The sequence below is a fragment of the Clarias gariepinus genome, chromosome 7, assembly GCF_024256425.1.
Source record: "Clarias gariepinus isolate MV-2021 ecotype Netherlands chromosome 7, CGAR_prim_01v2, whole genome shotgun sequence".
Taxonomy (NCBI): domain Eukaryota; kingdom Metazoa; phylum Chordata; class Actinopteri; order Siluriformes; family Clariidae; genus Clarias; species Clarias gariepinus.
In genome coordinates, this window is record NC_071106.1 from 34,320,752 (window position 1) to 34,337,376 (window position 16,625).

The following is a 16,625-nucleotide window of genomic DNA, read 5'->3' on the forward strand; positions in this document are numbered from 1 at the left end:
TGTGGAAACTAATAATGCTAAGACATAAGGAGAAAATTCTTCAATCTAAGAAAACTAAGTAGATTTATATAGATGATATAGATTAATATAGATTTATATAGTCTACTTTACTGAAAAAAAAAGAGCACTACGAAATTCTTTACTGCAATGACCAAATCCAACAAGTACCCTTCTATCAACTGATGTTTTATTGAGGCTCGCTGCAGGGCATGAGGCGGGTACACCCTGGACGGGGTGCCAATCCATCACAGGGCACACACACACATACACACTCTCACTTTCTCCTTCACACTCTATGGGCAATTTGGGAACAAAAATCAGCCTAATCTGCATGTCTTTGGACTGTGGGTGGAAACCGGAGTACCTGGAAGAAACCCAACAAGCACGGGGAGAACATGCGAACTCCATGCACACAGAGGTGGAAATCAAACCTGACCGAGAATCGAATCAGGACCCTGTTGGTGCAAGGAGACAGAGTTAACTACTAAGCCATTGCTTATTATGTGTTCATTTCAGGTTAATTCTTTTTTGTGCTTTTCCAGTAGAGCAAATTCTCATCAGTGATAATCAGCAATAATGTGCATGACACAAGATAATAATAATAATAATAATAATAATAATAATAATAATAATAATAATAATTAAATGTATAGCCTCCATTAATATAGACTTGAGACTTTTATTTTAATATATTTTTATTATTGTAGGTTTTTTTTCTTCAATTCATTGTTTCTCCAATTTAAGTGACCAGTCAAATAAACCTATTTGGAAAATCCCATATAAAAAACTGAAATCTAATTAATACACAGTCCACATTACAATCATTCTATGTGATGCTAAATGCCCTCCCGTCTCTCCCCCTTCCTCCTCCTTCCCTCTCCCCCCCCCTCTCTCTCTTTCTCTCTTTCTCTCTCTCTCTTTCTCTCTTTCTCTCTCTCCCCACACTCACTGCACATCCCAGCCGGTGCTCTTCCTTCTTTATTGCTCTCATTTCCACTCTCTCAACAAGATTCATGGATTAACCTACGGGGACTTGCTTTGGGTTTCATGATGAAAGCCACGCTTTTCCTCGTCACTCCTGCGTACTACTTTCTCCTTTTCTCTCAGCTTTTCCACAGTAAGTATGCAGATTGAAATGCTTTTCATGAGAGCATCCAGAAACATGTGCTACTTGTTGCTGAATATGAAACGTAGAAATATAGAATGTTGTTTATCCATAAAATATTTCCATAGAGAAGTGATATGAAAAAAATAATAATGAGATTTAAATCATATGTGAATGTTTATAAAATATAACTTGTCAGTTTCTTGCTGTTTGTCAATCAAGGATAAGCATATTTGATTACAATCTTTCTAATTTGCAGAACATTAGTTTAGTCTGTCTTTGTGAGAGCAGCTTAATTACAGAAAGTGTGTGTACTTGTGCAGTGTGTGTGTTTTGGTTTGGCATTTGCAGCTATAATAACTGTTTCACACTGACCGATTTGGTAACTGAAGATTATTTAAAACATGGCTTATAATTATAGCTTATTAGCAGAAGGATTAAAAAAGACATTTAAGATATGCAACAAAAATGTAAGGCTTAAAAATTATTCAGTACATCAACAGGCAAAGTGTTTTTTTTTATTTCCTTAAATGTGAACCTTTTTACAGGTGGAATGTGTTCCGAGGCTGAGCATCAACTCTTCTCTGTCATCTTCTCCAACTACAACCAGTACATCAGACCAGTGGAGAACGTCTCTGACCCTGTGATAGTCCAGTTTGAGGTCTCGATGTCCCAGCTAGTGAAAGTGGTAAGTGTCTGGAAGTGGAAATACAAGGACAAATACAAGTGTCTTTCATCCATTTTTATAGCCTCATTCGCACATTGGTGGATTTAGTTAAGCACACAGAAAGAGGCTGGACTCTGTCACTAAAACAAATCATTGAGCGAGGTTTCATCAGGCTGGCCGGAAATACAATCTGCTCTGACGTCTATGTAAATTGGAAGCGGAGTAATTAATTCTCTCATGTACGTGTGATATGTGTGATGGTTGGTGTGCTTATTGTTCTGTGTGCTCGCATTTTCCCGTACACCCACTCGAATAGTTATGGAATTAGTCTGGGTCACAGGTTCCATTTTCAGACAGTAACACAGCATTGTGCTCAAAATTAGTCCTGCAGCTTTAACGCCAGGGTGCAAGCTGTCAGTGCTCTCAAGCTTTGGCCGAAAATCAACGAATTTGTCACCGTCAATGGGCACGCGATTGGCCAGGAGAAGACAGGAATTGTCAGCTTTTCTCTCAGCTCATCTCATTTCTCTTATTCTTATTCTCTCACATCTACAAAAGGAAACTAGTTGCCTTTTCTTCCAGTTCATGTGTATATGGCACTCCGTCTGTGTGTGTGTCTGTCTGTCAAAATCCATAAAACAAATTTGGTATAAGATCTGACCCTGTTTGTCCAGTATGGACTGTCTGTCTGTCAGACAACTCTGAAAACTCAATATGTGCATTAATAAGCCAAATCCAGTATCATTACCCAAGTCCATAACAGTGGATGAATATAAAAAATCCAATCTTTGAGAAAGTGTCAAAAACAAGAAAACAAAGCTCGGAAATACTAGATAGAAATTGCGTGGTAAGACTTTGCCATGAGCCTATCCCAGGAGACATAAAATATATAAATAATTAAGTTCCATATCGCACTTTTTAAAAATGGACAAAAGCGGCCTCACAGAAATAAAAATACTGGAAATAAATGTACAATTTTAAAATATTAATACATATATGAGAAAGTCGGAGGAGAAAAAATCCCTGGGGTGACATGAGGAAGAAACCACAAGGGGAATCATACTCAAATGGGAACCCATCCTTATCTGGGTAATACTGGATAGCACAGCAAGAGATCAATCCATTCTAAAAGGCAGGAAGTTAGCATGAAGTCTACTCTTCTAATGTGGAGGGTTCGAGTTCTGCCTTAATGGACAGTTCGAGTGCCACCTCAGGTCTGCGTGCCTGAAGTTCTCCCTTGGCTTTGTGGGTTTCCTCTGGGTGGACCGGTTTCCTCCAACAATACAAAGAGATGCAGGTTAGACTAAATGGCATTATAAAATTGTCCTTGTGAATGAGTGTGTGTGTGGTTGTGTGCCATGAAATGGATTGGCACTGTGTACAGGGTGTAACCCACATTCTGCCTAAAGTCTCCTGGGATATGCTCCAGTCTTCCCATGTGTTGTACAGGATAAGCGGTATAGAAATTGAATCAACGAAGGAATTTTAGAGTGACTGCCGTCATAAGCCATAATGGCAAAAAAATTTTTTATCAGAAGCAGTCCTAAGGTATCTTCATGGTTATTAAGTGAAATCATATTCAGTTATCACATGTATCTTATGCACACTATTTATACATGCATCTAAAAAAAATGAACATGACATGGGGCGGAAACATGACTAAAAAAGAAGCCAAAACAAACATAAATAACCATGACACTGTCTGTCTGCCTGTCTATCTGCCTGTCTGTCCATCTCTGTTCAGCTTGCCCTTAATATTCTCTTTAGTCTCATCCATACAAAACATGTTTTTATTAAGAAATTTTTCAACATGGAGCCCTATTAGGAAGCTAGAATTATCCCAAGAAAAAAATTATTTAAATTACATAAAAAATATATTTCTTAAAATAAACCCTTATGCAAAGAAAATAAATTTTTCTATATGTTAACTGTTAATATATTAATTGATTAAGTGTTCTGATCTGCCGGGGAATTTGAATTATTTTATAATGTTAATATTCCTTGTTGCTACACTAACTGATACTAACTAATAATTAGCAGAAAGAAAAGATAGTAATTTTTAAAAAATATCTTTAAAATATACAGAATGATATATTGTATTAATATATATATATATATATATATATATATATATATATATATATATATACAAAAGGAATAGCTGCTTTTCATAGATTGAAAAATATTTTTAAATTTATATATATATATTTTTTACAATATGTCTATATGTTTATGTAGTTTAAACAAAATGGACTATAGGCATTAATCAGCACACAACGAGGTAAAAGTGTGTGTAAAATTCCTAAACACACATAAAGTTAAAAAAAAAAAATTTCAGAAAAACATGTTCATGGTGAATTATTTGTGCCTAGTATACAGAAAATGGGTTTAACTGATGATGCAATGTTGGACAAATCTCACTTTTTCCAAGCGAGTCTGAGCTAAATGTCACAACATGCACTTTCGATGAATGAGTGTTATTTTTCTGCATCAGTAAACTCATTTTAATGGCATGAACACAAATGTCTAGCTTAAACCTTTGGAGACTTGTTTATTTATTTGTATGTACTGACAAGCAGTCAAGAATATTTACAATAAGCGAGAGAATAAACCAGTGATGGTGCTGAAACTATTAAAAATGAAGATATTTGCCCTATATAGTCCTCACCACTCATAAATTTCATTAAAGCCCTCACCACCTTCCAGTAAAACCAACAACGAGAGCTTCTTACGATGCATACTGAGCAGAAGGAGCATTGCCAGGCCCATCAGGAGGAGGGCAGGCGGGTACTCTGGAGCTTGGTGCAGACTGGTGGTACTTCAGCAGGACATCCGTCTCTTTACATGACAATACCTCACCTCACCCTGGCATTTGTCGTGCAGTTTAAGCAAGCTGCGGATATTTCTGCCCATTTGCTCCCCCTACTCACCAGTGGGGCACAGCTCACAGTGAAAGAACAGCTGGTCGACTGCTATGATATTCTGACCTCAAAAGATCAATTCTGCAATAAAACCACTGGCCATCCCAGAGCACTCTTGTGCCGTCGATCATTAATTTAGGTACTCTTAGATTATTATGTACTTTCCAGACCACTACATGTGGGCATCACTTTGAATTATGCAATTTGATACCTAAAAGTGGTGCCCAGTGCAACATCTTTGTAAACAGTGGTTATCTCATTGGTATCTACAGCTTCAGCACAAATCTCAGGTGATCTACAGGATAGGGGATTAGATGGCCAGGCCAGGTGGTTGGCTTCCTCTTCTCTTCAAGTCAACTGTAGACCAGAGGGCTTCTTGACCTGAGACAGATTGGGGGAGGTTGGTATGTGGTGGTAGTGACATGTTCAAGCACCACTCTGTGAAGGAAGTCATGGGACCCATTAAGAGGATCGGACTAAGGATGTTTTCACATTAGGGACCCAGGTTTATTTTGGAGCAGATCCCCAAAGTTTGGTTCATTTTGATCAGTGAGAACACAATCGGTTTAGGTTCAGGAACTGGATCAAATCAGATAAGAAAGCCAATCCCACCTAAACACGGAAGTGGATCGGTGTAGAGACGTGACATCGTTATTGCTGTCTGTCTCTTCCAAAATTTCCAAATGTCTCATTTGACCTACACAGCCATAGCTGATAAAGTAGGAAGGGATGCAAGAGCATTGATCTTTGTATCATTGATCTAAATATCAATAATATTAGGCATAGCGTGAAGGTTGACTTCCTTGTTCTCTTGTTCGCTTTGTGCTTAATGACACCTCATTAAGGTGCATAATTCCATCTGCTGTATCAGAGAGTGAAAATCCGCACTCTCACAGAACCCACACATATTTACATGCATGCGTGTGCCTACAAGAATATGAATGTTCTAAAAAAGATGAGAGGATTTTCACAATAAAAAAGAGAATAAACCTTAACTCACATCAACTGCCTGTGTCGATCTTTTCTTCCAAAGTTACCCTGTCACAATATGCATCTGTGAGTTCATTGAGACGTTCAATGAAATATGTCCTTCTAATTCAGGTAACAAAAATGTCCGGCTCGCGCAGTAAAAACAAGTCTGGGACTATTTTAGGGATATTACTCATCTCAGAAACCTCAATCTCTCAAAAAAGGTCACCCTTATCTGGGATAAGGGCTGGAAACCAAAATAAAATACTTAGTCAGGTCTAATCAAGAAAGGTTCCACATATATATTTATTTTAATCTTCATGTGAGAAATTAATTTGTTCTATGGCACTTTTATTTGTGTTTCTGTGGAGAAGTTTTAGTGCCAAATAGCAAAGCAGACATTCCACACTGAAAGGAAAGCCTTTTTTGTGTCAAAATTAATACAGTCAGTATAGAATGGAATGAACCTAGCTCTTGCATGACTTTATTTTTATTTGGATTGTTTATTTTAACACTGAATATGTGCCAGAAGTGAATATTCATCCATAGTTTCTATACTGACTGTTGTAGAATATAATGCACAACTGTATTAATTTGACACAAAAGGTTATCAGGGTGGTTATTATTTATTAATTGCATCTACAGTACTAATACAAAACAATACTGAAACACAAGTGATGACCTTGCCCAAGATGGAGTAGAGGTCAAAGGGGTCAAAAGCTCATTTAAACTGATATCAGTCATACATGTGTGCATTTAAGTGATTTATTGTCCTAAATAATTCACTAAAATAAACATGTATTAATGGAATTATAGATGATAAAAACATGATGAAAAGAACAGATGGAAGTGTAAATAAGGGATAAATTGTAAGTGATGGGGATTCGAATCTTCTGTGGTATGCATGACTTTCTCTTCCATATTTATCATTAAAGAATTAGCAGCATTAGAGTCTTAGCATTCCTACAGCAGCAGCTACGGCGTTGAGCCAACACATTGCACAAACAGCCTAACGCTCCTGTTGTGCCGAGTTCAGTGCCTGCAAGAAAAAGGGCTCAGGTGGTTTTTAGGTTGTCTCTTTCTAACAGACCATCTGTTAGGCATAACTCGTTCTCCTTAGACCGTTGAAAATTGGAAAATGATTACTTATGACAGCCCCTTTCTTTCTTCTATTCGAAGACACATTTATGTAGTCATGTCAATCCCAATAATAATATTGGATAACTATTCGCAATTACGCTCTTTTCCTCGTCCTCAAAAATAAATGCTTAAATACCAACATCACATACTTTGTGATATAAGCCTAGTATACAGTATGTTGTTGTGCTAAGAAGTAGAGAACAAGAAATAAAACTTTGATTTTTATCATTAATCAAAGCACAATTTCTTATAAATACTAGTCTACAGACTAGAGTCTCTCTTTTGCTCACTCTCTCTCTCTCGCTCTACTGTATATAGAGAGAAAGACTGTCTTTCTCTCTATATATATTTATATAATCATAAATGTTCAATTTTCATTGCTGTCTGAAACAACTTTTACTTCTGATTTCAAACACCTGCTATATGATTAAGTATTTAATAGAGGGGGAAAAAAATCACAGAATTCCCAATAATAGTAAGCAGATGGCAATGAAGTGATTAGCACTGCGGCCTCAAACCTTGTTTGATTCACTGTGCTTGGGAGGTTTTCACCGGGTATTCTGGTTTCCTTCCATTTTCCAAAAATATGAAGAAGTGGCTGTGTGACTGGTGTTTTTAAAATGGCCTGTAGTGTATGAGTGAGTGTCTGCGTCTGTGTGCGCTCGTGGGCCTTGAGATGGGTTGGCACCCCATGCAGGGTTCACCTGGCCTTGTACAGTCCCCCGGGATTGGCACCAGGCTTCCTACACCAATGCAATTAAATAGAAAGTACAGATATTTTCTGTAGATTGTAGTAGAGTAAAAAGTAACAAAATGTTCCAGAATCCTCATCGTGGAGTAATGTTATAGACAACAGCAAAAAAGATTTCTAGGCAGAATCGCTAATCTTCCTAATTTTAGAAATAGCTGTGATTCTCTTATCCATATAACTGAGCGTCAATCTGTATCTGAGAGTTTGTCCTGTTTGTTTCCACAGGATGAAGTTAACCAGATTATGGAGACAAATCTATGGCTAAGACATGTAAGTTTTCCTCTCTCTCTCTCTCTCTCTCTCTCTCTCTTTCTCTATATATATATATATATATATATATATATATATATATATATATATATAATTATATATATATATATATATATATATATATATATATATATATATATATATATATATATAAAAGCACAAACAACACACATACATAGATTGAGCTAAGTGGTAAAGTCTAACGCACACTGTGCCTCATAATACATTATAATTTAATATTTCTACAATATAACTTTTAATTATTGTACTTATTTTATAATTATTTGGAAAATTGTACATCTAAGTCTAAACAGTAAAAAATATTTATTGTATCTATTGTAATTTCAAACTTTTTTCTTATTTATTTGTTAAGGAATCTTGAGTATTTAATGTCTTAGGGAGGTCTTTCAAGTAGATTTGAGCTTGTAGCGGTGAGCTACCAGCAATGAACTCCTTTACAGTGCTTATTAAAAAAGTATTAAGAAAGTCTAATTTACAAAATTTAGTCTAATTTACATTCTGTAAAATCTGCTGCATGTATATATAGGTATACCTAACTATGAGGGACAAAATAATAAACAAAAATCCAGAAAATCACATTGTAGGATTTTTAATGAATTAATTTGTAAATTCCTTGGGAAAATAAGTATTTGGTCACCTACAGACAATCAAGTTTTCTGGCTCTCACAGACCTGTAAGTTCTTCTTTAAGAGGCTCCTCTGTCCTCCACCCGTTACCTGTATTAATGCCATCTGTTTGAACTCGTTATCAGTATAAAAGACACCTGTCCACAACCTCAAACAGTCACACTCCAAACTCCACTATGGCCAAGACCAAAGAGCTGTCAAAGGACACCAGAAACAAAATTGTCCACCTGCACCAGGCTGGGAAGACTGAATCTTCAATAGGTAAGCAGCTTGGTGGAAGAAATCACCCAGTAGGGTCAAAATGATCACAAGAACTGTGAACAAAAGTCTCAGAACCACACTGTGGGACCTAGGGAATGAGCTGCTGAGAGCCAGGACCAAAGTAACAAAGGCTACCATCATTAACACACTGCGTCGCCAGGGATTCAAATCCTGCAGTGCCAGACGTGTCCCCCTGCTTATACCAGTACATGTCCAGGCCTGTCTGAAGTTTGCTAAAGAGCATTTGGATGATCCAGAAGAGGATTGGGAGAATGTCATATGGTCAGATGAAACCAAAATAGAACCAAGAGAAAATAGAGAAAGAATTCTGAGTTGCATCCAAAGAACACTATACCTACTGTGAAGCATGGGGGTGGAAACATCATACTTTGAGGCTGTTATTCTGCAAAGGGACCAGGACGACTGATCCGTGTAAAGGAAAGAATGAATGTGACATGTATCGTGAGATTTTGAATGAAAACCTCAGCAACGGCATTGAAGATGAAATGTGGCTGGGTCTTTCAGCATGACAATGATCCCAAACACACCGCCCGGCAATGAAGGAGTGGCTTCGTAAGAAGCATTTCAAGGTCCTGGAGTGGCCTAGCCTGTCTCCAGATCTCAACCCCATAGAAAATATTTGGAGGGAGTTGAGAGTCTGTGTTGCCCAGCGACAGCCCCAAACCTCACTGTTCTACAGGAGATCTGCATGGAGGAATGGGCCAAAATACCAGCAACAGTGTGCGAGAACCTTGTGAAGACTTACAGAAAACATTTGAATATTTTTCTTAATTTGTCTCTCATAGTTGAGGTATACCTATATATATATATATATATATATTATTATTATTATTACTACAGGCCTCTTTCATTGTTGTAAGTGGCAGAACTTGCACATTTGGTGGCTAAATATGTTTTTTCCCCACTGTAAATTAGAATTTTAGTAGTATCTGTTTAGTGTCACTTCCCAAAGTACTAAATACTGATAATCTAATACGTCATCAGTAACTTTAAATTAATTTTAAATCTCAAATCTGACTGATCTAAAGGTGTTAAGTTTCAGTTCATTTTTTTGTTATACAGTAAATCAAAGGTCTATTTAAAGTAATGCATTCATTCTAATATTTTGTTTCTATATTAAAATCTAAATAATAATATTAACTTAAATAATACATGTCATAATTACTTAACACAAAAAAGAGTATAGTACAGTACTCTGATTAGTAACATTAAAATGTTATAAAAACATTAAGCCCTAGGTTCCTCTTTTGCCCCTAAAACAGCTTTGAACCATCAAGGCCTGATTCCACACATCCCTGAAAGTGTGCTGTGGCACCAGGAACAGCTCATCCTTTAAAGGTTTTAAGTTGCAAGAAGGGACCTCTGTGGATCAAACTTGTTTGTCCAGCGCACCTCATGGATGATTGATTTGTTTGAAATCTGGGAAATTTAGAGCCCAAATCAACGACCTTGAACTCTTTGCCTGCTAATCCCCAGGCACTGCAATCTATAATGCACTGAGTGTTCTCATATCTTTCTATTATAATTAACATTTGCTTTTCTGTTTAATTAGACCGGACAGACTGACCATAAATGATTTTTATAATTCTTTCATCAGTTTTCTGGTATATACTGTACAGTAGTTGCTAATCAGTCCTAATAGTTTCTGTAATTATCACCATTTGAGCTGTACCACGCTGTTTAATATTTTTTTTACCTTTAAACAGAGACGGTGACATGGCCTGTAAAACAAAGCCATAAAGCTGATGTGAATTTGATCATTCTATCCTCTTGATTGATTGAGGAATTGATTAATGTATTGATTGATGGATTGCCATCAATCAATGTTTACTGTGAAAGTTGGTTGCATCTGAAAATGCATAATCCCTATTAAGGGAAATTGGAATACAGTTTATTTAGTCAGGAGGGATTATTTGCAAATAAGAAACCACCCAAATGCCTAAAGATAAAGCTTTACATGTAAAATTTATATTTGTATGCTCTACAACTTTTCAACTTGTACAAGCTATCTTATTATTATACTTATTCCATTTTTTTAATGCCTCAAACCTCACTCTGTTTATGAAAAGGTATTGCATCTTTTTGTGTAACTGCCTTTGATACTTTACAAAGCTCTGGGAAATTTATTCCTGCTCTACTGGATGTCAAGCAGCTTGCCCTGACCTGCTCATAAACCGGGCCATAAAGCGAGAAGACAATAGTGCGTTTTAATATGTTATATAATAAGGGGCAGTGAAAAAATGAAAGAAAGTGAAGCTGTGGGAAAGAGTAGTGGAAGCTAGGTTAAGGGTAGAGGTGAGCATTTGTGAGCAGCAATATGGTTTTATGCCTAAAAAGAGTACATCAGATGCAGTATTTGCTTTGAGGATGCTGGCGGAGAAGTACAGAGAAGGTAACAGGGAGTTGCATTGTGTCTTTTTAGATTTAGAGAAAGCATATGACAGGGTGCCAAGAGAGGAGCTGTGGTATTGTATGAGGAAGTCTGGAGTGGCAGAGAAGTATGTTAGAGTGGTGCAGGACATGTATGAGAGCTGTAAGACAGTGGTAAGATGTGCTGTAGGTGTGACAGAAGAGTTTAAGGTGGAGGTGGGTCTGCATCAAGGATCGGCTCTAAGCCCCTTTTTGTTTGCTTTGGTGATGGACAGGATGACAGATGAGGTAAGACAGGAGTCCCCATGGACTATGATGTTTGCAGATGACATTGTGCTCTGTAGCGAGAGCAGGGAACAGGTGGAGGAAAATTTGGAGAGGTGGAGGTATGCTCTGGAAAGCAGAGGAATGAAGGTTAGCCACAGCAAGACGGAATACATGTGTGTGAATGAGAGGGACCCAGGAGGATCGGTGAGGCTACAGGGAGCAGAGGTAAAGAAGGTGCAGGATTTTAAGTACTTGGGGTCAACGGTCCAGAGCAACGGAGAGTGTGGAAAGGAGGTGAAGAGGCGGGTACAGGCAGGTTGGAATGGGTGGGGAAAAGTGTCAGGTGTGTTGTGCGATAAAAGAGTATCAGCGAGAATGAAAGGAAAGGTGTACAGGACTGTGGTGAGACCAGCGATGCTCTACGGCTTAGAGACAGTGGCGCTGAAGAAAAGACAGGAGGCAGAGTTGGAGGTAGCAGAGCTGAAGATGTTGAGGTTCTCTTTGGGAGTGACAAGGATGAATAGGATTAAGAATGAGTTTATCAGAGGGACAACCCACGTTAGATGTTTTGGAGATAAAGTCAGAGAGGCCAGATTGAGGTGGTTTGGACATGTTCAGAGGAGAGATGGTGAATATATCGGTAGAAGGATGCTGAGGTTGGAACTGCCAGGCAGGAGGTCTAGAGGAAGACCAAAGAGGAGATTTATGGATGCAGTGAGAGAGGACATGAAGTTAGTTGGTGTGAGAGAAGAGGATGCAGAGGATAGGGTTAGATGGAGGCAAATTATTCGCTGTGGCGACCCCTGAAAGGGAACAGCCGAAAGACAAAGAAGAAGAAAAAAAGAAAAAAAGTGCATAATTCCAATTAAACAAAGACTGACTGAATGAATTAAGAAATAAATGAAAGAGTAAATATCATTATGTGGCATTCAACTGTAATGAAGGTCAGTTAGAGACTGTAGGATTGCGATGAAGGAAGGAAAACATGCAAACAGTCTGTCATGCTATTAGAGCGATAATCGATTAATAACGTTAGAAACCATTTATCCGTATCTGTGTCTGATTATCTTTTGTCCTCATGTCAATGACAAAGCCCGTCTGTGAACCTGAAGGGAGATGAAGAGGTCAGCGTTTCAGATATCACACAGAATAACTAATGAATGACAAGTGTGCCATCCTGTCACTGATCTGTTTGCACTGACTCATACACTAATTAGAGTTGTACATGTAAGCCATAACCTTAAAACTCCTTTAGGTCTTTTGGAAACCAAGCAAGATATAAAAAAAATTGTGGTTAATACAAGTGAAATGATCTTGAATAATCAACATATGGTATTACTATATATATTTCACTCAGTTATAAATAATCCAAATCATCAAATGTTTAACAAATATTAGAATATTACACACAGGAAGGGGGCAAATACTTTTTCACAACACTATACAAGAAGTGTTATAACATGTAGCCTTGGGAAAACTTTATCTTATTATCTAATTTTTGCAATATGTTTATTTACCACAGATATGGAATGACTACAAATTGAAGTGGAATCCCAAAAATTTTGGAGGCGTGGAGTTTATCCGTGTCCCGTCCAACAGGATTTGGAAGCCAGACATTGTGTTATATAACAAGTAAGGACAATGACATGTTGTCTTTTGGAATGAATCAAAAGGTTCTATCCCTTAAATGTATTGTTTGTGTTGAATGTATGAAAAAAACATGTTTGGTTCACCTTTATTTATGTCTGAATCACAGTGCAGTGGGAGACTTCCAGGTCGATGATAAAACCAAAGCTCTTCTTCGCTACAATGGAGATGTGACATGGATTCCTCCTGCCATTTTCAAAAGCTCTTGCAAGATTGATGTCACCTACTTTCCCTTCGACTACCAGAACTGCACCATGAAGTTCGGCTCATGGACCTATGACAAGGCCAAGATTGATCTGGTTCTGATCGGCTCCACAATTAACTTGAAGGACTTCTGGGAGAGTGGGGAGTGGATGATTATTGATGCTCCAGGTTATAAGCATGACATCAAATACAACTGTTGTGAGGAGATCTACACTGACATTACCTACTCTCTCTACATCCGTCGGCTCCCTCTCTTCTACACCATTAACATGATCATCCCATGTCTGCTCATCTCATTCTTGACCGTTCTGGTATTTTATCTTCCATCTGATTGTGGTGAAAAAGTGACACTTTGTATCTCAGTTCTCCTTTCCCTCACTGTCTTCCTCTTGGTTATTACTGAAACAATTCCATCCACCTCTCTAGTCATTCCACTAATTGGTGAGTACCTCCTCTTCACCATGATCTTCGTCACCCTTTCTATAGTCATCACTGTCTTTGTGCTTAATGTGCATTACCGGACACCAAAGACCCATACCATGCCACGCTGGGTGCGTCATGTATTCCTTAGCCTTCTTCCCAGAATCATGTTCATGACCAGGCCTGATCGAGAGCCAGGGAAGCAAAGAAGTTTTGGTGGTTCCCATCAATCAGGTTCCCTCCATTCATCCAATTCTTTTCCTCAACATCTTACTAAGCAACAGAGCCTTCCAGGTAACTTTCCTCGGCGCACTCATCTCTTGCTCAGCACCGAGCTCAACACCCTGAGTGATGCTGTGAAGGCCAGCTCAAGTTTCTTGTGCAGAGATGGGAGATGTACCTGCTCCATAAGGCAGCTTTCTACCAAACTGTGCACAGATGGAACTGGAGGGGCTGGAGTGGGCACTTTGGGGGCAGTTAGTGGAGCAGGTGGAAATAGCTCTTGTTCAAGCTCTGAGTCTCTGGATATGGGACTTTTGACTCTTTGCACATTGTCGCCAGAAGTTCAGGAAGCTATTGAGAGTGTTAAGTACATTGCAGAGAATATGAAGCTACAAAATGAAGCCAAGGAGGTAAGATTTTTATTAATGTATTATTATTATTATTATTATTATTATTATTTAAAAAAAATTAAATAATGTAAATATTGGTTGTATTCAGAGCACAGTTATGCACTCATGCTTATGAATTGATCCTGAAAAATATGTACAGTGCTTTACATACCGTCCTAGCTACTTGAATTGGAAATATGGGAAAGAGTTTGTTGAAAGCAGACGCGTGTCTAAGTAATGTACAGGTCTAACTTTAGTGTTTTGCACTTTAAGGCCACTGTAAAGGGCTTTATTTAATTGTAAACTAAATCTAAACTAAATAACTAATGAACTAACTTAATTAATTATTTAAGTATAATTATTTAATAGTATATCAACTATTTTGTAACTTTTTGATTACTAAGCGTAGCAGCCATATTGCTAAATTTACATTGATGAATATAATAATTACAACTGGGGCAGTGTTGGATCAGCTGGTTGAGGCTCTGGGTTTTTGGCTGGCAATTGTAGATTTAAGTTTCAGCTCTGTCGGGTCACTGTCCTGGGGGAAGACCTTTACAACCCAGCCACTTCATGCCATTCCCAAGCCTGGTCATAAAACTTGACAGGTTGTGATGGTTAGGGCATCAAACCTAAAACCAGTGCTAGATGCAAATCAAATGATTCAATAAAGCGACCCATAGGATAAAAGGGACCAAGCCCAAGAAAAAAAGATTATATAAAAAAGCTAGGACTATTCATGCAGCAGTGATGGCTTGCCAATATTCTTTACTTTTAATAGTTTATTTTAATGTTTGCTATAAAGATCATCTTGGTGATCTTTTCTTTTTCCTTTTATACAGTTTGCATTTTCTTGCTGTTTTTACATTTTTAAAGACAAGTACTTGTAGATACTAGTAAAGGTACTGTGTTTTTTAATGCTGATGAAAAATGCTTTCGCAGACACTTCCACTTTAGAAGAATCATGCATCCACTACTATATGCTTGTGATTTTAACAATCTGTACATGGAGCCCTGCAAATCAACTTAATTACCTGCCTAACTCCCTCTCAATACAAGGACATTTTTAATGGGTTACTGCTGCTGCAACTGAAATTAAGTTACTGACTCTAATTCCGGCCCATCGTGGGTGAGCATGTTAATATACAATAACTGCACACACAGTACTTCATCAGTGTAACTACCTGATGGATAGAACAGAGGGAAAATAGAATTTTCACTTTTTTATTATTACATTGAGTAATAATATCAAATATATATATATATATATATATATATATATAAAATACATATATATGGGCAAATTGAGGGCAAGCTATATTAATTGAGCAAAATATGCAAAATATGTTATTTCCTTGACGGCATACAGAATTCTGGAACAAAAAAATATCATTGTATCTTATCAACACAAATTCATCTATACAATTTGATTCTAAATGTAAACATTACCCATTTCCTTGGTGCCTTTGCTTCCATTTTGGTGTGAGGATAAAATCCTCTTTGCTCTGCTGATCTTTCTGCCAGAGCAGATTCTTCTAATTCATATCTGCTGTTTCGCTCCACCTGTTCAAGGTCCAGGATGACTGGAAATACGTGGCCATGGTGATTGACAGAATCTTCTTGTGGGTGTTTATCCTGGTGTGCATCCTGGGAACAGCAGGACTCTTTTTACAGCCCCTCCTCATGGGCGAAGATATGTAATTCTCTACAATCAATCTTAAGTAAACTTAAAGAACTCTGACTGGTGCATTTGACTTAATGAATGGCTAATCGGAGATGTCTACTGTGCTCAGTAGTCCTTGTGGCATAACTTTTTTTTTTGCCTTTATTTCTAAAAAAGACTTCCATGAAGCCAGTAAAAAGCTCCATCTTTTTAACTTATTTGTACCATTCATAATCAGTGTTTCAAAGAATGTTTTGTTTTGTTATCTACTGTACAGAGTATTCTTAAATGTACAGGCTTGTGAACAGGCTTTTGAAAAAAAATAAAAGTCTAAAACCGTCTAAAGTGTCACATGAACTGCATTAATGCACTGATGCTGTAAGCATAGTCTAATGATGCAAATTCTGCCTCTTATACTGTATTTCATCCAGGCTTTGTGGATAGTGCCATCCAGTGGGTGTATTAAGCGTTTGCAACAAAATTATTTTACAATAAATTATTGAGCTGTGAATTATACTCATTAGGTATTTTATAATCTAAATATTACAATTCTTCAGTTTTGACCTAGCCTTAAATGAGGACATGGTTGCAGATTAATTTCTAAAAGCTATCCTTTGTCTTCCCTATGCTAGTGTTTGTCCCTTAAGATTCAAGATTCAGATTCAAATAACTTTATTAATCCCAGAGGGAA

General features: G+C 37.5%; 1 protein-coding gene across 1 annotated transcript; it reads left to right on the forward strand.

The window, feature by feature from the left end:
• Window positions 1–1,039: 1,039 nt before the first annotated feature.
• On the forward strand, window positions 1,040–16,359 carry chrna3 (cholinergic receptor, nicotinic, alpha 3). Its single transcript, XM_053500920.1, has 6 exons — window positions 1,040–1,117; window positions 1,654–1,793; window positions 7,779–7,823; window positions 12,912–13,021; window positions 13,146–14,292; window positions 15,844–16,359. The coding sequence occupies exons 1-6, from the start codon at window positions 1,048–1,050 to the stop codon at window positions 15,970–15,972; spliced, it is 1,641 nt and encodes a 546-aa protein (XP_053356895.1). The 5' UTR covers window positions 1,040–1,047; the 3' UTR covers window positions 15,973–16,359.
• Window positions 16,360–16,625: the final 266 nt, after the last annotated feature.

Excerpts from the sequence above, each read along its gene's own strand:
- chrna3 (XM_053500920.1), top strand. The coding sequence starts at position 1,048 with ATGATGAAAGCCACGCTTTTCCTCGTCACTCCTGCGTACTACTTTCTC. Across the intron at positions 7,824-12,911 it reads CAAATCTATGGCTAAGACAT|ATATGGAATGACTACAAATT; the intron begins GTAAGTTTTCCT and ends TATTTACCACAG. Across the intron at positions 14,293-15,843 it reads TACAAAATGAAGCCAAGGAG|GTCCAGGATGACTGGAAATA; the intron begins GTAAGATTTTTA and ends CACCTGTTCAAG.